The sequence below is a fragment of the Oncorhynchus mykiss genome, chromosome 13 (genome assembly GCF_057628025.1).
Source record: "Oncorhynchus mykiss isolate SJ-2025 chromosome 13, ASM5762802v1, whole genome shotgun sequence".
NCBI lineage: Eukaryota > Metazoa > Chordata > Actinopteri > Salmoniformes > Salmonidae > Oncorhynchus > Oncorhynchus mykiss.
In genome coordinates, this window is record NC_143034.1 from 29,040,432 (window position 1) to 29,061,347 (window position 20,916).

Sequence of the window (20,916 nt, forward strand, 5' to 3'; positions counted from 1 at the left end):
GCAGCCATGTCCTTCTCCAGATCTAGCATGTCCTACAGCAGCAGCGGTGGTGGAGGTGGCACCATGTCCATGAGGTCTGGAGGTGGAGGTGGAATGGGTATGGGCTCCTCACGCTTCTCCTCGATCGGTGGTGGTGGTGGTGGAGGAGGCCGCATCACTGCCATGAGGGCCGGTAGTGTGTATGGAGGTGCAGGAGGCTCTGGGGTGCGCATCTCTAGCTCCTCATTTAGTTCCGGCGGAGGAGGTGGTGGTGGCGGTTATGGTTTCGGCATGGGAGGGGGTGGTGGTGGCGGTGGAGCCGACCTCCATGTGTCGGCCAACGAGAAGGCCACAATGCAGAACCTGAACGACCGCCTGTCCAACTACTTGGAGAAGGTGCGCTCTCTGGAGGCGGCCAACGCCGAGCTGGAGCTGAAGATCCGTCAGTTCATGGAGAGCAAGACGTCCCCCAGCGCTCGCGACTACTCTCGCTTCCACGCTACTATCGCCGACCTGCAGGACAAGGTACGTGACATGTCTCCTTGATAGCAAGAGCACTCAATAATGACATCACAGCATGTCAAAACATGATAATGTCTGCAGAGTGACAATGTCATTCTTCGTTAGAGAGTACATGTACATGGTGTACACATGTCAGTTACAGAGAGTTATACATGACCATTGGAAAATGCTAAATTACATGCATTTGTTGTAATTGATTCAACCAAGATATTGCACCAAAGATAGATGCAAAGACAGTATGCATATTTGCAGCTGAAGCACCGAAAATATAGCAGATCATTGAAGCCAATCCTTCCTTTCTGTTAAGAGCCTCAAGGCGATTGCGAAAGGTGCAATTTGTTTCTTTGTGTCATGCTTTACAATGTTCACAAAGACAGCAGGTTCCCTGTAATGCTTCTATGGGCTATCATGTACAGTGCAGCTGAAACTCAGAATTCAATGATTACAGTGTGGTATCACAGTTTGTGCGTACTGCATTAGTGTGAAATTCCATGCATGCCCCATCCTGAAATGTTTTGCCATCCTCCACCTCTCAGATCCAGGCTGCCACTCGTGTAAACGGAGGCATCTATCTCAACATTGACAACTCAAAGCTCGCTGCAGACGACTTCAGAACCAAGTCAGTATATACAACAGCCTCCACATATACAGTACACTGCTGGTGCATTCCATTAACCAAATAGAATAAGCCCAAATCTGTAAAAACCCTCATAATATATTTTATTTAATTTTGCGTAGAATCTATAAAAAAGGAAATTAAATGACATTACCCTTCACCTCCACCATAACACCTTCCCAACAGACATATCAGAAGCCTGGTGTTACTTTCTGTTATTTTCCCAAAACTTAATGGAATACTAGATTCTGTAACCCGCCCCCTTCCTATTCTCACCTATTCCTATTCTCACACATTCAGGCAGTTCTTTGACCTAAGCTCTCTCTGTCTCTCAGGTATGAGAACGAGCTGGCCTTGCGTCAGTCAGTGGAGGCGGACATCGCCGGGCTGAAGAGGATGCTGGACGAGATGACCATGGCCAGATCTGACCTGGAGATGCAGATCGAGGGGCTGAAGGAGGAGCTCATCTATCTCAAGAAGAACCATGAGGAGGTGGGTGTGGGCTGATGGGACATATCCATACAGTCCCTTAATGTATTCTATTGACCATGTCAACCTGCTATGGGTCTCCACTAGACCACCACTGCTGGCTTTCAAGCACGTCTGTATCAAGCAATGGTGTTCAAATGTATAATGAAGACAGAGGGCAGGTCAAGTTGTTACCATCAGCAGAGGTTAGTCACTCACCCCTATGTGTTTCTCCACAGGAGCTGCTGGCCATGAGGACACAGATGACTGGACAGATCAACGTGGAGGTGGACGCAGCACCACAGGAGGACCTGTCCAGAGTCATGGCTGAGATCCGTGAGCAGTACGAGTCCGTTAGTGCCAAGAACCAGCGCGACCTGGAGTCCTGGTTCCAGACCAAGGTAGAACGTCTAGAACCACTAAACTATGTTCATGGTGTAGATGTTCCTTCACTTCTAGTTTGTAACGTTGTCACATTCTATCATGAGTTGGTTTGTTCCTGTGATGATCGATGACTTATAGTGGTTTAATGTTCTTAAGTAAAAAATACTTTAAAGTACTTTTTAAGTCGTTTTTGGGGGTATCTGTGCTTACTGTTTACATTTTTGACAACTTTTACTACATTCCTACAGAAAGTAATGTACTCCATACATTTTATCTGACACCCAAAAGTTACTTTTTGAATGGTTAGCAGGACAGGAAATTGATCCAATTCATTCACTTATCAAGAGAACATCCCTGGTAATACCCTACTGCCTCAGATCTGGCGGACTCCCTAAACACACATGCTTCGTTTGTAAATGTATGCACCTGGTTAAAAAAAACAAATAATTTCTACTTTTACTCTTGATACTTAAGTAAACATAATTTCTAAAATATACTGATGAACATTTAAAACCAAATAGTTGTAGACTTTTACTCAAGTAATATTTTACTGGGTGACTTTCACTTTTTACTTGAGTCATTTTCTATTAAGGTGTGTTTACTTTTACTCAAGTATGACAATTGGGTACTTTTCAACCATTAACAACTTATTATTTTTACAGACGGAGACGTTGAACAAGGAGGTGGCGTCCAGTACAGAGGTTCTCCAGACCTCCAAGTCAGAGATCTCAGAGATCCGTCGCACACTGCAGGGCTTGGAAATCGAACTGCAGTCACAGCAAAGCATGGTGAGCCGTAATTACAAACATCTAACCACAGACAACAGTTTAGGGGACATTACTAACACAACCTTCTACAACTTTCTTCAATAATCAACAGTTGACTCTTTCCTCATTCTCTTTTCCAACCCTCAACTATCTCACTTTCACCTGGTCTCTAACACTGTCCCTCAAGTTGTTATAGCCAGGCACCTCTCCATTACTATAGCTAACCTCTACCTGCCTACACATTCAATTACTAGAGCTAACTTTTCAGTATGACTGTAAACATTCCAAATTCAAGACCTACTCTCACTGTTTTTGACCCATCATCTCTATCCCTCCCGGCCAATAGAAAGGCTCCCTGGAGAACACGCTGGCGGAGACGGAGGGCCGTTACTCCATGCAGTTGGGACGCCTCCAGAACCAAGTGACCAGTCTGGAGGAGCAGCTAGTGTCTCTCCGCAGCGACATGGAACGCCAGGGCCAGGAGTACAAGATGCTGCTGGACATCAAGACACGCCTGGAGATGGAGATCGCTGAGTACAGGAGGCTGCTGGACGGAGAGGCTAGCGGGTAAGGCAGGATGGGATTGGATGTCTCCCTCAACATTTGACTATAAAGACAATGTTCATTTTAAGTTGACCTTAGTATGAGCCATGGTTGCTTTTGACATGATTCTACTGCTATGTGACCTTTAATAGATAGTTATTATGATCATAGATTCTAACTATGCTAACCATTGGTATCCCTTCACAGACTCGGCCTCAGCTCCTCGAAATCTGGCCACAGCTCCTCCAGCTCCCACATCAGCTCATCTAGCGCTGGTCTCAGCTCCGGCTCCAGCTCCACCACCTCCACCAAACGCAAGGTGGTGATCGTCACAGAGGAAATAGTGGACGGCAAGGTTGTCTCCTCAAGTGAAACCAAACACGCCTCTTAAGGTCCCTCACACACAGCGAGCACTGCAGCAAGCAACGGGTTAACCCCATAGAAATATAATTACTGGAATGGGTATATGAAATGAGAGGCCAGCACATAGAATATTGCTGTTCCCCAGTGCTTTATTCATGCAACCTAAAATACAACGTTTTCATTTATAATAAGGATTTGTCAGATAAATAACATTGTTATTTGTTGAGGCCAGCTCCGGTTAACTCTAGTTTAATGTGTGCATACCATCCTCCTATTTTTCTAGAATGGCTAAAGCCCCTCAGACACCCATCATGGATCATTGACTTGAATGGGGATTTATTTTCTGGTTATTCTATTTCTATGGTTTACACTTCCAGAACAACACATTCTACTATATCTGGATGGAACACCAATAACAGACCCCATTGTCAATGTAATAAAGATGCTCTGACTTGCTGACACCATCATTCTGTCTTCTGTGTCTTTCAACTTGATTTATCTGATCTGGCGTGCTCCCAAACATCTGACAATCACATAGGTTGTTATCTTTTGCACATGAAGCCAAATCTATGGTCTTGAGAAAGTACATGTGTCATTATGATCTTGAATAGTGTAATAATGACAATCACTTGTACTGAGTTTAATACTTGGCAATAAATGTATGAACGCTGATAGTCGAAATTTGAATTCAAGTTGTCAGCAAAATTATACAATTCAATCTCAATTAATCAAACTCCAAAAATGTTAAGCATTAGATTCAGAGGAATGTACTGCATGGGGGTGTTTGTGGAGTCAGCTGTAGAGCTGTACACCATGTTTTGGTTGAAAGATGTCAAATTGAAAACATTTCATTTGAAATGAGAACACAAATTGTATCTGCTATGACATCCATACTCAGACATTCTTATAGTCTGTCTATGATAAAGCATGAATATCTCTCAAACAAGTAAAACCACACAGTCCATTCTCATTCAACCACAATCTTTTTTGATAGTTGTGTTGACAAATGATTACTTGACATTCTGGGTTGTCTCTCATCACTACCATGTAGGTTTATGTAAAGGGGTCAGGAGTCAGATCTGAATAATAAATAACTCTGGCTAAACCAGGTCTGGGCAAATTCTTCCATGGAGGGCCACATTAGAATATATTTTTGCCTTTGCGGGCCAGAATCATATTACAGGATTATACATCATGTGTATGACTGTGTTGACAGATATATCTACTGTAAATCACGTCCATGTCGCTATGCGTAGAATTGCTGAGAGGTGAGAGTCAGCAAGAGATGATCTGTGCCTTGACTTGTTGTATTTTGTCACTGAAAATGTCTGGTCACATACACTACTGTTGATAAGTTTGGGGTCACTTAGAAATGTCCTTGTTTTTTAAAGAAAAACATTTTTATTTGTCCACTAAAAGAACACCAAATTGATCAGAAATACAGTGTAGACATTGTTAATGTTGTTAATGACAATTGCAGCTGGAAATAGCAGATTTTATATGGAATATCTACATAGGCGTACAGAGGCCCATTATCAGCAACCATCACTACTGTGTTCCAATGGCACGTTGTGTTAGCTAATCCAAGTTTCTCATTTTTACAGGCTAATTGATCATTAGAAAACCCTTTTGCAATTATGTTAGTACAGATGAAAACGGTTGTTCTGATTAAAGAAGCAATAAAACTGGCCTTTTTTTTAGACTTGTTGAGTATCTGGAGCATCAGTGGGTTCGATTACAGGCTCAAAATGGCCAGAAACAAATAACTTTCTTGTAAAACTTATCAGTCTATTCTTGTTCTGAGAAATGAAGGCTATTACATAAGGGAAATTACCAAGAAACTGAAGATTTCGTACAACGCTGTGTACTACTCCCTTCACAGAACAGTCTCTATCCAGAATTGAAAGAAGAGTGGGAGGCCCCGGTGCACAACTGAGCAAGAGGACAAGTATGTTAGAATGTGTAGTTTGGGAAATAGATGCCTCACAAGTCCTCAACTGGCAGCTTCATTAAATAGTACCTGCAAAACACCAGTCTCAACATCAACAGCGAAGAGGCGACTCCGGGATGCTGGCCTTCTAGGCAGAGTTCCTCTGTCCAGTATCAGTGTTCTTTCTTTCGCCCATCTTAATCTATTATTTTTTTCATGTGCTGACCAACTGGCAAGTGTCTTCACTGACATTTTCAACATGTCCCTGATTGAGTCTGTAATACCAACATATTTCAAGCAGACCACCATAGTCCCTGTGCCCAAGAACATGAAGGCAACCCGTAGCCATGAAGTGCTTGGAAAGGCTGGTAATGGCTCACATCAACACCAATTTGCATACTGCACAAACAGATCCACAGATGGTGCAATCTCTATTGCACTCCACACTGCCCACTCCCACCTGGACAAAAGGAACACCTATGTGAGAATGCTATTCATTGACTACAGCTCAGTGTTGAACACCATAGTACGCTCAAAGCTCATCACTAAGCCAAGGATCCTGGGACTAAACACCTCCCTCTGCAACTGGATCCTGGACTTCCTGACGAGCTGCCCCCAGGTGGTGAGGGTAGGCAGCAACACATCTGCCATGCAACACTGGAGCCCCCCAGGGGTGCGTGCTCAGTCCCCTCCTGTACTCCCTGTTCACCCACAACTGCATGGCCAGGCCCGACTCCAACACCATCATTAAAGTTGCAGACGACACAACAGTGGTAGGCCTGATCACCGACAACGACGAGACAGCCTATATGGAGGAGGTCAGAGACCTGGCCGGGTGGTGGCAGAATAACAACCTATCCCTCAACGTAACCAAGACTAAGGAGATGATTGTGGACTACAGGAACAGGAGGACCGAGCACGCCCACATTCTCATCGACGGGGCTGTAATGGAGCAGGTTGAGAGCATCAAGTTCCTTTGTGTCTACATCACCAACAAACTAGAATGGTCCAAACACACCAAGACAGTCATGAAGAGGGCAAGACAAAGCCTATTGCCGCACTGCTCGGCCTCCGACCGCAAGGCACTACAGCGGGTAGTGCGTACGGCCCAGTACATCACTGGGGCTAAGCTGCTTGCCATCCAGGACCTCTACACCATGCGGTGTCAGAGGAAGGCCCTAAAAATTGTTAAAGACCCCAGCCACCCCAGTCATAGACTGTTCTCTCTACTACCGCATGGCAAGCGGTACCGTAGTGCCAAGTCTAGGACAAAAAGGCTTCTCAACAGTTTTTACCCCCAAGCCATAAGACTCCTGAACAGGTAATCAAATGGCTACCTGGAATATTTGCATTGTGTGCCCCCCCACCCCCTCTTTTACGCTGCTGCTACTCTCTGTTTATCATATATGCATAGTCACTTTAACTATACATTCATGTACATACTACCTCAATTCGGCCGACCAACTAGTGCCCCCGCACATTGGCTAACCGGGCTATCTGCATTGTGTCCCGCCACCCGCCACCCGCCACCCGCCAACCCCTCTTTTGCGCTACCGCTACTGTTTATCATATATGCATAGTCACTTTAACCATATCTACATGTACATACTACCTCAATCAGCCCGACTAACCGGTGCCTATATGTAGCCTCGCTATTGTTATTACCTCGCTACTGTATATAGCATCGCTACTGTATATAGCCTTGCTACTGTTATTTTTCACTGTCTTTTTACTGTTGTTTTTATTTCTTTACTGACCTATTGATCACCTAATACACATGTTGTATTCGGCGCACGTGACAAATACACTTTGATTTGATTTAGTCTAAAGAAGCCCATTTGTATTGCTTCTTTAAACAGGACAATAGCTGTGCTAACATAATTGCAAAAGGGTTTTATAATGATCAATTAGCCTTTTAAAATGAGAAACTTGGATTAGCTAACACAACGTGCCATTGGAACACAGGAGTGATGGTTGCTAATAATGAGCCACTATGTAGATATTCCATAAAAAATCTGCCATTTCCAGCTACAATTGTCATTTACAACATTAACAATGCCTACACTGTACTTCTGATCAATTTGATGTTCTTTTAATGGACAAAAAATGTGACCCCAAACTTTTGAACAGTAGTGTACGTAGGCTGACCCAAAACAGTACAAACATCTTCTGAGTATGACTCCTAATCTTTGGAAAGTTTTGTTCATCAAGAGATGCATAGAACCTCGTCAGTGACATTGCTTTGAATAGTTCTCCAATCACTGCATCAGACTGAAGATCGATAAGCTCAAGTTGCAGGTCAGTGGGAGCGTTATCCACATTGAAGGTGAAAGGAGAGGAAACTGTTTCCAACACTTCGAAATCCTCAAAAAGACAAGAAAACTCACCGTTCAAAGCAGGCAGCAGTGGTGTATACTTCTCCCACTGGTCATCTGATAGGGAACAGACTAGTAGTGTCGGAAGGTGGGTGAGATTGTTGGCTTCTACTTGACGGGTCAGGAGGAATAATTTTCCCTTGAAGGCTTTGACAAGGCTGTACATCAAATGTGCAAAAAGACCCTTCCTTCCCTTGTAGTTTGGAATTCAGTTCATTCATGAGGGCCATGATGTCCACAGGTGAAGGCAAAATTAGCCAACCATTCTTTATCTTGCAGTTGATGTAACATCTGCTCCTGCAACGCCCTCTACTTCTCATCCTGTGTCTCCTTGACCTGCCGCCACTCCCCCAGTACTCTCTCTCTCTGTGTGTGTGTGTGATTGTGTGGGTGGAGACAGGTGTGCTGGAGTCAGAGCAAATCCCACCAGCTGCAACCTGTTCCATAATCAAGACCTCTACAAATACTCAGCCCTGCCACTTACACGCTGATAGATCGTAATCTCTGCTCAGTCAGTCTACGGTTCTAGCCGTTTGTTTCTATTTAGATCCTGTTGTGCCTGTTTTCCTTGCATGATGCTGTTTTGTTCTCCGCTACAGTTCCGCCAGCTCTGACTCTGGTCCCTGTCTCCAGTCCAATGTCTCATCATCCTGCTACTCTGTCCTGGATTCTCTACTCTACTACTCCCTTGGACCTGCTTACCCTGTCCCAACCCCTCTCGCTCCAGCCTCAGCCTCTACAACTGGTTTCCTGCAACCCGCCCAAGCTTCCCCTGACCTGCACTCCATCTTCCCCCTGTGTTTCAATAAATACCTTGGTTACTTCATCCCAGTCTCCTCGTCTGAGTCTGTTCTTGTGTTCCCCAGTTCCACACCGCGTAACAGTTGAGGGAAAGCAACATATTTTCCTTTCATTTGCTAAAACTCAGCAATCTCCGACTTCAGGTCCTACACCCTGTTAGGCGCCTTCCCCAAACTCAGCCATCTCACGTTTGTGTGATAGGGGAGATCTGCATGACCCGACTGTCTCTTCCAACAGTGAGACAAACTGCCTGTGGTTTAAATATTTTTATTTTATGAAGTTTACCACTTTAGTGACTGTATCCACATGGCTCATTTTCAAAACACATTTACAGAGCACCTCCTGATGAGTAATGCAATGCAGGAAAATCTTTTTCTGATCTGGGTTCAGCTCTGCTACCTGATCTTATATCCTTTTCAAAAGGCCAATGTTTTTTCCTGTCAAGTTTGGGCACCCATCAGTGGTCACACTGGCAACTTTTCAAAACTCAGTCCCAGCTTTGCCACACACTTATCCTCCTCCAATAAATATTTCTCTGAGGTTGTGCTCTTCATTGACTGCACTGAAACAAGGCCCTCCGTAATTTCAAAGTCTGGGGTTATGCCTCGTAAGAATATCAACAACTGCACCATGTCACATGCATCACTGCTTTCATCCAGGGTCAAGGAGAAATAGGTGAAATCGTTTACTGTTGTCTTTCAACTGTTGATCCATATTTTCTGCGATGTCCTCAACACTCCGTGTAACTGTTTGTCTTGACAGGGCAACATTTTCAAACAGCTCATTCTTGTCGGGGCAAAGTAGTGCTGCAGAGTCAAGTAAACATTATTTCATGAATTTGCCCTCAGCGAAAGGCTTGCTTTGTTTATTAATTTTGTGGGATAGTACATAGCTAGCTCTTGCAATTCCGTTGTTTGCAGAATGCAGTTTTGTGAAAAGTCCTTGCTGCTTTTGCAACTGAGAAAGAAACTCTCTTGCCCTCTGCTCCGAAGACATATTCCTATTTTTCTGCATGCTTCGTCTTGAAGTGTCGGGACAAGTTGTAGTCTTTCAAGACACACTAAGAACACAGCTTTCCCTGATACCTCAATAAAGAAATATTTTGATGTTCACTCTTGCTGGAACACCCGACATTCACTGTCTACTTTCCTTTTCTTTGAAATCTTTGAAAAACTTTTTTTTTCTCGCAATTTCTAGCTAGCTACTAAATCAAATCCAGTCACATTTTATTTGTCACATACACATGGTTAGCAGATGTTAATGCGAGTGTAGTGAAATGCTTGTGCTTCTAGTTCCGACAGTGCAGTAATATACAACAAGTAATCTGACAATTTCCCAACAACTACGTAATACACACAAATCTAAAGGGGTGAATGAGAATATGTAAATGTTAGTATATGGATGAGCGATGCCTGAGCGGCTTAGGCAAGGTGCAATAGATGGTATAAAATACAGTATACATGTGATATGAGTAATGTAAGATATGTAAACATTATTAAATTGGCATTATTTAGAGTGCATTGTATAAAGTGACTAGTGATCCTTTTATTGAAGTGGCCAGTGATTGGGTCTCAACGTAGGCAGCAGCCTCTCTGAGTTAGTCATTGCTCTTTAGCAGTCTGATGGCCTTGAGATAGAAGCTGTTTGTCAGTCTCTCGATCCCAGCTTTGATGTACCTGTACTGACCTCGCCTTCTGGATGGTAATGGTGTGAATAGGTCGTGGCTCGGGTGGTTAAATGTTTTCTTTTTGGCCTTCCTGTGACATTAGGTGCTATAGGTGTCATGGAGGGCAGGTAGTTCAGGTAGGTAGGAGAACCTTGCGGTTGAGGGCGGTGCAGTTGCCGTATCAGGCAGTGATACAGCCCGACAGGATGCTCTCGATTGTGCATCTGTAAAAGTTTCAGGGTTTTGGGTGACAAGACAAATTTCTTCAGCCTTCTGAGGTTGAAGAGGCACTGTTGTGCCTTTTTCACCACTCTGTCTGTGTGGGTGGACCATTTCAGTTTGTCTGTGATGTGTATGCCGAGGAACTTAAATCTTTCCACCTTCACTGCTGTCCCTTCGATGTGGATGTGGGGGAGCGCCCTCTGCTGTTTCCTGAAGAATACGATTATCTCCTTTGTTTTGTTGACGTTGAGTGAGAGGTTGTTTTCCTGACACCACACTGCGAGTGCCCTCACCTCCTCCCTGTAGGTTGTCTCGTCGTTGTTGGTAATCAAGCCCACTACTGTTGTGTCGTCTGCAAACTTGATGATTGAGTTGGAGGCGTCAATGGCCACGCATTCATGAGTGAACAGGGAGTACAGGAGAGGGCTGAGCACGCACCCTTGTGGGTCCCCAGTGTTGAGGGTCAGCGAAGTGGTGATGTTGTTCCTTAACTTCACCACCTGGGAGTGGCCTTTCAGGAAGTCCAGGACCCAATACCACAGGGCGGGGTTGAGACCCAGGGACTCCAGCTTGATGATGAGCTTGGAGGGTACTATGGTGTTGAATGCTGAGCCGTAGTCAATGAACAGCATTCTTACATAGGTATTCCTTTTGTCCAGATGGGATAGAGAAGTGTGCAGTGTGATGGCAATTGCATCGTCTGTGAACCTGTTGGGGCGGTATGCAAACTGAAGTGGGTCTAGGGTAGCCGGTAAGGTGGAGGTGATATGATCCTTGGCTAGTTTCTCAAAGCACTTCCTTATGACAGAAGTGAGTGCTACGGGGTGGGATTAATTTAGTTTTTTAAATCTTTGCCTTCTTGGGTACAGGAACAATGGTAGCCATCTTGAAGCATGTGGGGACAACAGTCTGAGATAGGGAGTGATTGAATATGTCCGTATACACACCAGCCAGCTGGTTTGTGCATGCTAGGGATGCCGTCTGGGCCAGCAGCCTTGCGAGGGTTAAAACAATTAAATGTTTTACTCAGGTCAGCCATGGAGAAGCCTGTCAGTTCAGCCTGTCAGTTGATGTCCTCGTGCAGTTGTTATTTATATGTGCCTTCAAAATAAATGTCCCATAAGCAGTGGGAGTTAAATCATTACACAACGGCGAGTATTCAATGATCTTTTAATATATATATATTTTTTGAATTTTACCCCATTTTCTCCCCAATTTCACGGTATCCAATTGTTTTTAGTAGCTACTATCTTGTCTCATCGCTACAACTCCCGTACGGGCTCGGGAGAGACGAAGGTTAAAAGTCATGTGTCCTCCGATACACAACCCAACCAAGCCGCACTGCTTCTTAACATAGCGCCATCCAACCCGGAAGCCAGCCACATCAATGTGTCGGAGGAAACACCGTGCACCTGGCAACCTTGGTTAGCGCGCACTGCGCCCGGCCCGCCACAGGAGTCGCTGGTGCGCGATGAGACAAGGATTTCCCTACCGGCCAAACCCTCCCTAACCCGGACGACGCTAGGCCAATTGTGCGTCGCCCCATGGACCTCCTGGTCGCGGCCGGTTACGACAGAGCCTGGGCACGAACCCAGAGTCTCTGTTGGCAACGCTGCGCCACCCCAATGAGCTTTTAATTTGAATAACAAATACGATGAAAAAACTTTACTATTGGCAAATTCTTTATGTGATCTGAGCATGATTCCGTGGGCCGTATTGAATCAGGTCGCGGGCCATATATGCCCCCCCGGGCCGTCCTTTGCCCATGGCCTGGTCCACACCATGGTCCTATTCTAGAGCGTGCTGTTGAGACTACTGTACTGTAGACCTTCATTGCAGAATCCGTTTATTTTAATCGGGTACAGCATTTAGTGTAGTTTTATCTGAAAGGGATAACTTTTTCATGTTTCAGAATTTTTGTTGTTTGAAATTCACTGAGTTGGATGGTCCCCCCCTACCTCCTCTGAGGATCCTCCACTGTTACACAACGTCAGTAGTCATTGGAGTTAGTGTTGACAGATATGACTGTGGGAAACTTCAGAAGCTCATACAAAGGCTTGTAAAGTAGAGTGCTCTACTCACAGTGGTGCACAGCCATAAACCAAGATGCAGACCACATACTAAGGAAAGGGAAAGGGGGATACCTAGTCAGTTGCACAACTGAATGTGTTCAACTGAAATGTGTCTTCCGCCTTCAACCAATATCGTGATTTATGCATTCCGATGAATTGCTGTTATCTTAACTGATTGCTTTGCCCTGGCTCCTTGTTTGTGTGAACATGTCAATGTGGACTAACAGACTGACTGCACCTTTCTGATTTAGCATTGCTTGTAAAAAAAACATAACATCACTAGATTGTGGTCTAGAGAATATTGCTATAGAATGTCTTCTTCACTTCATTACATATTTGTTCAGACAAAGGGGTTCTGTTTTTTTTCTACATTGTGTGTCTGGAAGAACCAGTTACGGGATGCCAATGGATAGGGGTTAGGTTTCGGGTGAATCTGGTGATTGACAGTGGCTCTATGTTGCACTGCTGTGCTCTGCTCCGTGTGACAATCCCAAACAACCAGATAATAAGTTATGAATTATAAAAGGTTGAGGTTAAAATGAAGCGGTATACCACACACAAACAAGCTATTGTATGCTCAATTTAATTAAAGAATCAAACTAAAATCAAACTAAAACCGAACACTTCATGCCACTAGCTGAATGTCAGTGTAAAGTACATTCTAGTAGGGGGAATAATAAGAAAGGTATTCTGCTTTCAGTTAGAGTTTATGTTGTTTTTAAGATTAAGATTAGATAACTTTATTGGTCAATTGCACACAAGGTCCAAACCGAAATTTGACTTCCGCTTTTTACCCAATCTACACATCCATACAGATTTTTTGGAGAGGTGTGTGCTGCTGCCACACTGGATGCCCGGATAGCTTTTGTTGTGGTGGATTAAGTGCCTTGCTCAAGGGCACAACAGCAGGAAATAGGATATATGATTTGATACCAGTAACACTCCGGTTGCCAGCTCACTTCATGACTGATTTTTCCAGTCTGCCCCGGGATTCAATCTTGCAACCCGGTTGCTGGCTCACCTGCCACCCTTTGTAGGTGATTGTACAGTAGGCACAACCTGCAATCCAAACTGAGAGGTGGGTGTGCACCATTGTTCTATTTAACCCTTATTCTACTAGGTAAATTGACTGAGAAGAGAACACATTATTATTTATAGCAACAATCTGGGAATAGTTGATGGGGAGAGGTGAGGGGATGAAAGAGTCGATTGGAAAGCTGGGGATGATTACATTTTGGGGTGCCCATGTTGAGGGTCAGCATGGTGGAGGTTATGTTGCGTACCCTCACCACCTTGGGTTGGCATGTCAGAAAATCCAGGATCCAGATGCAGAGGGAGGTGTTCAGTCCCAGGTTCCCAAGCTTGGTGACGAGCTATTGTTGAACGTTGAGCTGTAGTCAATGAAAAGCATTCTCACATAGGTATTCCTCTTATCTTGGTGGGTGAGAGCAGTGTGGAGTGCAATTGAGATTGTGTCGTCTATGGATCTGTTGAGGCGGTATGCAAATTGGAGTGGGTCTAGGGTGTCTGGAATGATGGTGTTGATGTGTGCCATAACCAGCCTTTCAAAACACTTCATGATTACAGATGTGAGTGCTACAAGGTGGTAGTTATTGTGGCAGGTAGTCTTCGAGTTCTTGGTTGGGCACAGGAATTATGGTGGTCAGCTTGAGACATGTGGGGATTAGGGACTGAGACAAGGAGAAGTTGTAAATGACTGTTCTGCCCAAGCTCTGAGAATGTGCCCTGGAATACAGAGTGTTTACTTGATTAGCGAGATCACCCAGTCCTCTGAATTGGCGGGTGCCCTCATGCTTGGCTCGGTGTTGTTTTTGTCAAAGGATGCATTAAATACATTGAGTTCTTCTGGTAGAGAGGTATTTTTGCAAAGATCATGGCTGGGCCTTCCTTTGTAATCCGTAATGGACTATAGCCCCTGCCACATGTGGCGGGCGTCGGAGTCTGTGTAATAGGATTCCAGCTTGTTCCTATATTGTCCTTTTGCTTGTTTGATGGCTGTCTGGATCGTAGCAGGATTTCTTGTACTTGTTTGTGTCCTCAGCCATAGCCTCTGGGTTGGCTGTGATATCTCTGTGTGCACTAAACCCATCCTTTAGCTTTGCGCCAAACTCTATGTTGATCCAGGGCTTTTGATTGGGAAAGCAGTGTCTGTCGCTGATGTATTTCCTAATGAAGCCGTTGACGGAGGTGGTTAGCTTGTCGAAGATATCGGCTGAGTAACATAACATATTCCAGTCAGAGCTAGCAAAGCAATCTTGTAGCTTAGCCTCGGATTTGGAGGACCATTTCTCTATGTAGCGTGTCACGGGTACTTCCTGTTTGATCTTGTCGACAGGAATTAGGAGTATCGAGTCATGATCTGATTTGACGAAGGGCCTTGTATGCTTGCTTGTGGATAGAGTAACAGTGGTCAAGGACTTTATCGCTCCTACTGTAGGAGACGTGTTAATGGAAAGGACAAACACAGATACAGGTTTCTGTCATTATATTAGTTAACATACAGGCAGAACATTTTATTTTTGAGGTTGCAAAGGCTAATGGTGAAGACAAGGGAGTGTATAAAAGAAAAGGTTTATTATGGACAACATGAACCTCTTCCCTTTCAACCTCCCACAAACCCAGATCCCCAGCCAGCACCCAGATGCCGGTTTATGAAAGGTTGTAAAAGCCTGCAGAGTGCAGGTCTTATCATGAGAGTACATTGCACACTGCCATGTCATAGCACCTATTATTTATTCTATATAGTTGAGAGTTACAGTACATCTATGCATGACAAACCAGGAAAGTTTTGCAGATGTTTCAGAGATAGAAATGTTTGACTAATGCGAACTTTGCGACCAGAGGCAAAAAGCACTCCAATTTTATACCTCTGTGTTTGAGAGTTAAAGCAAATGTATTTCACCTTTATTTAATTAACCAGGTAGGCCAGTTGAGAACAAGTTCTCATTTACAACTGTGACCTGGCCAAGATAAAGCAAAGCAGTGCGACAAAAACAACACAGAGTTACACATAAACAAACGTACAGTCAATAACACAATAGAAAAATCTATGTACAGTGTGTGCAAATGTTAAAGAGTAGGGAGGTAGGCAATAAATAGGCCATAGAGGCGAAATAATGACAATTTAGCATTAACACTGGAGTGATAGATGTGCACATGATGATGTGCAAGTAGAGATACTGGGGTGCAAAATAGCAAGAGGATAAGTAACAATATGGGGATGAGGTAGTTGGTTGTGCTATTTACAGATTGGCTGTGTACAGGTACATTGATCGGTAAGCTGCTCTGACAGCTGATGCTTAAAGTTGGAGAGGGAGATATAAGACTCCAGCTTCAGTTGTATTTGCAATTTGGTCATTGGCAGCAGAGACCTGGAAGGAAAGGCGGCCAAAGTAAGTGTTGGCTTTGGGGATGACTAGTGAAATATACCTGCTGGAGCGCGTGCTACGGGGTGGTTGTGGCTATGGTGACCAGTGAGCTGAGATAATGTGGGGCTTTACCTAGCAATGACTTATAGATGACCTGGAGTCAGTGGGTTTTGCGACGAATATGTAGTGAGGGCCAGCCAACGAGACCATACAGGTTGCAGTGGTGGGTAGTATATGGGGCTTTGGTGACCAAACGGATGGCACTGTAATAGACTACATCCAGTTTGCTGAGTAGAGTGTTGGAGGCTATTTTGTAAATGACATCGCCAAAGTCAAGGATCGTAGGATAGTCAGTTTTACGAGGGTATGTTTGGCAGCATGAGGGAAGGAGGCTTTGTTGCGAAATAGGAAGCCGGTTCTATATTTCATTTTGGATTGGAGATGGTTAATGTGAGTCTGGAAGGAGAGTTTACAGTCTAACCAGACACCCAGGTATTTGTAGTTGTCCACATATTCTAAGTCATAACCGTCCAGAGTAGTGATGCTAGTCGGGCGGGAGTGTGCGGGAAGCAATCGGTTGAAGAGCAAGCATTTAGTTTTACTGTAACGGTATTCTTGATGAGAAGGAGAGTCGGACCAAAATGCAGCGTGTCTATTGCAATCCATGTTTAATGAAGTAACACACTAAACACAAACACTATCAAAACAATAAACTTAACGAAAACCGAAACAGCCTATACTTGTGTAACCTAACACAGAACAATGACATCAGGACACTAAGGACAATCACCCACGACAAACTCAAAGAATATGGCTGCCTAAATATGGTTCCCAATCAGAGACAACGATAAACACCTGCCTCTGATTGAGAACCACTTCAGACAGCCATAGACTTAGCTAGAACACCCCACTAGCTACAATCCCCATACATACACACCACATACAAAAACCCATGCCACACCCTGGCCTGACCAAATAAATAAAGATAAACACAAAATACTTTGACCAGGGTGTGACATTTACTAGCATTTAAAAGCAGTGGGAGGCCACGGAAGGAGTGTTGTATTGCATTGAAGCTTGTTTGGAGGTTTGTTAGCACAGTGTCCAAAGAAGGGCCAGAAGAATACAGAATGGTGTCGCCTGCGTAGAGTTGGATCAGGGAATCACCCGCAGCAAGAGCGACATCATGGATATATACAGACAAAAGAGTCGGCCCGAGAGTAACGTGGGTATGAACGAAAGTGGGGAATGGATAAGAGTGGGATATGGCTGTGCCATTTACTCTAGACTAGATTTTTTTAGCAGAGTTATTATCATACCCAAAAATAGATGTCATGCTAAAGTATGTAGAATTGCAGGAACTTATATTTAAAAAAGAAATGCCAGCACCACATTTCTGGTCCTAGTCTGCCCCTGCTTGCACTTTTAATGCATTCTCAATTGCAATTCAGCTCACTTGGTTGTGCTATTAGACGAAGCACAGTGTCAACACATTGAGTTGTACAAATACACACCATTTCTGTCATTGTTTTCCATTTGAACTTTGTGCCAAATGGTTGAAAGTGCAGATATAACACATTTAGGTGACAACTAAACAAAAATCAGACAATGTTTTTCCATTGTTTTTGGATGGTTGAAAGCATAGTGATAACACATTGGGAATTCAACAAACTTTTGTTTGTCTTTTTGAATGGGTGAACATAGGTTAAAATCTCATTGAGCAACATCTCAACCAAATATCATCCAATTGTCCATGTTGAACTTACGTGGTGTGCCGAGTGGGATGTCACTGCAACTTACATGTTAATAATGTGTCAGCTATGGTGACAGTTTACCTACAAAGGTTCAATGTTACTTTTTGTTGCAAATTCTAGTTAGACCATGTTGAGTTAAAGGCAATAGCTATACATAGTGCAACATCTCTGTCACACCAATGTCACAATAATCCATTCTACTGCAAATCATTAACAGGAGATGCTGCAATGTTCTTTGGCTTTAATCAAACGCAAATCAACTTTCCCACATGCAAAATATGGGACTCAAATGGCAACATCTGGAGTCTGATTTAAAAAATCTGCAAGAAATGCAGTGGTGATACAGAAACATGCAAATGCCAAGTTCCTTGCCAAGGACTTTTTTTTTTGTCAGACCTGCAGACTCCTACAGTGGACAGAAAATGTATAAAGTTGAGAAAAAAAAGTAATATAATGGTACCTGCATCTATGAATAAAATCACAAACACGATGAAGCAACAATGGACTGTTAAGGACGACTTAAGGAAAAGGACAAGCGGTGACGACCGGTTGCATCACCGCCTGGTATGGCAACTGACTGGGATCTGACGGTAAGACGCTACAGAGGGTAGTGCGTACAGCCCAGTACATCACCGTGGCAAAGCTTCCTGACATCCAGGACCTAGATTATTACTTTTTGTTTTTCACTTTAGTTTATTAACTCTAGTTCTTGAACTGCATTGTTGGTTAAGGGCTTGTAAGTAAGAATTTCCCCGGTAAGGTCTACTACACCTGTTGTATTCGGCGCATGTGACAAATAACATTGGATTTGATTTGAGGAGATTTTCTCGTGAGATATCCTCGTTCGGTTCCAACGGAGGAGGGGGTGGTGGCGGTTATGGTTTCAGCATGGGAGGGGGTGGTGGTGGCGGTTATGGTTTCGGCATGGGAGGAGGTGGTGGTGGCGGTTATGGTTTCGGCATGGGAGGGGTTTGGTGGTGGCGGTTATGGTTTCGGCATGGGAGGTGGTGGTGGAGGTTATGGTTTCGGCATGGGAGGGGGTGGTGGTGGCGGTTATGGTTTCGGCATGGAAGGGGGTGGTGGTGGCGGTTATGGTGTCGGCATGGGAGGGGGTGGTGGTGGCGGTTATGGTTTCGGCATGGGAGGGGGTGGTGGTGGCGGTTATGGTTTCGGCATGGGAGGGGGTGGTGGTGGCGGTTATGGTTTCGGCATGGGAGGGGGTGGTGGTTATGGTTTTGGCATGGAAGGGGGTGGTGGTGGCGGTTATGGTTTTGGCATGGGAGGGGGAGGTGGTGGTGGCGGTTATGGTTTCGGCATGGGAGGGGGTGGTGGTGGCGGTTATGGTTTCGGCATGGGAGGGGGTGGTGGTGGCGGCAGTGGAGCCGACCTCCGTGTGTCGGCCAAGGAGAAGGCCACAATGCAGAACCTGAACGACCTGTCCACCTACTTGGAGAAGGTGCGCTCGCTGGAGGTGGCCAACGGCGAGCTGGAGCTGAAGATCAGTCAGTTCCTGGAGCGCAAGGCGTCCCCCAGCGCTCGTGACTACTCTGGCTTCTACGCCACCATCACCGACCTGCAGGACAAGGTACGTGACATGTCTCCTTGATGGCAAGAGCACTCAATGATGACGTCACAGCATGTCAAAACATGGTAATGTCTGCATTGTGACAATGTTATGCTTTGTTAGAGAGTACAGGTACATGGTGTACACATGCTATCAGATTGTTTTTCCAACAAGTTACTAATAGTGACATGAATATGAATATTGGACAATGAAAAATTATATACATTTGTTATAATTGATTCAACCAAGATGTTGCACAAAAGATAGATGCAAAGACAGTATGTATACTTGCAGCTGAAGCATAAAAAATATAGCAGATCATTGAAGCCTATCCTTCCTGTCTCATAAGAGCCCCTAGGTGATTGCGAAAGGTGCAATTTGTTCCTTTGTGTCATGCTTTACAATGTTCACAAAGAAAACAGGTTCCCTGTAATGCTTCAATGAGCTATAATTTACAGAGTAACTGAAATTCAGAACTCAATGATTGCAGTGTGTTATGACAGTTGTGCGAACTGCATTAGTGTGAAATTCCAAACATGCCCCATTCTGAAATGTTTTCCATTCTCTACCTCTCAGATCCAGGCTGCCACTTGTGTAAACGGAGGTATCTACAGTTAAGGTCGGAAGTTTACATACACTTAGGTTGGAGTCATTAAAACTTGTTTTTCAACCACTCCACAAATTTATTGTTAACAAACTATAGTTTTGGCAAGTCGGTTAGGACATCTACTTTGTGCATGACACAAGTCATTTTTCCAACAATTGTTTACCGACAGATTATTTAACGTATAATTCATTGCATCACAATTCCAGAGGGTCAGAAGTTTACATACACTAAGTTGACTGTGCCTTTAAAAAGCTTGGAAAATTCCAATTATGTCATGGCTTTAGAAGCTTCTGATAGGCTAATTGACAACATTTGAGTCAATTGGAGTTGTACCTGTGGATGTATTTCAAGGCCTACCTTCAAACTCAGTGCCTCTTTGCTTGACATCATGGGAAAATCAAAAGAAATCAGCCAAGACCTCAGAAAAACAATTCTATACCTCCACAAGTCTGGTTCATCCTTGGGAACAGTTTCCAAGTATAAACACCATGGGACCGCGCAGCCGTCATACCGCTCAGGAAGGAGACGCGTTCTGTCTCCTAGAGATGAACGTACTTTGGTGTGAAAAGTGCAAATCAATTCCAGAACAACAGCAAATGACCTTGTGAAGATGCTGTAGGAAACAGGTCCAAAAGTATCTATATCCACAGTAAAACGAGTCCTATATCGGCATGACCTGAAAGGCCGCTCAGCAAGGAAGAAGCCACTGCTGCAAAACAGCCCAAAAAATCCAGACAAAGGTTTGCAACTGCACATGGGGACAAAGATTGTACTTTTTGGAGAAATGTCCTCTGGTCTGATGAAAGAAAAATAGAACTGTTAGGCCATTATGACTATCGTTACATTTGGAGGGAAAAGGGGGAGGCTTGCAAGCCGAAGAACATCATCCCAACC

The 20,916-nt window shown here is 44.3% G+C and overlaps 1 protein-coding gene across 1 annotated transcript; it reads left to right on the forward strand.

The window, feature by feature from the left end:
• Positions 1–4,109, forward strand: LOC118936336 (keratin, type I cytoskeletal 13). The gene is made up of 7 exons (XM_021556132.3): positions 1–504; positions 1,038–1,120; positions 1,453–1,609; positions 1,825–1,986; positions 2,632–2,757; positions 3,083–3,303; positions 3,487–4,109. Exons 1-7 carry the CDS (start codon positions 7–9, stop codon positions 3,668–3,670), a joined length of 1,431 nt encoding a protein of 476 aa, XP_021411807.2. The 5' UTR covers positions 1–6; the 3' UTR covers positions 3,671–4,109.
• Positions 4,110–20,916: the final 16,807 nt, after the last annotated feature.

Coding starts and splice junctions, on each gene's coding strand:
- LOC118936336 (XM_021556132.3), top strand. CDS start 7: ATGTCCTTCTCCAGATCTAGCATGTCCTACAGCAGCAGCGGTGGTGGA. Junction 1,121..1,452: donor GCAGACGACTTCAGAACCAA/GTCAGTATATAC, acceptor TCTGTCTCTCAG/GTATGAGAACGAGCTGGCCT. Junction 3,304..3,486: donor CTGGACGGAGAGGCTAGCGG/GTAAGGCAGGAT, acceptor ATCCCTTCACAG/ACTCGGCCTCAGCTCCTCGA.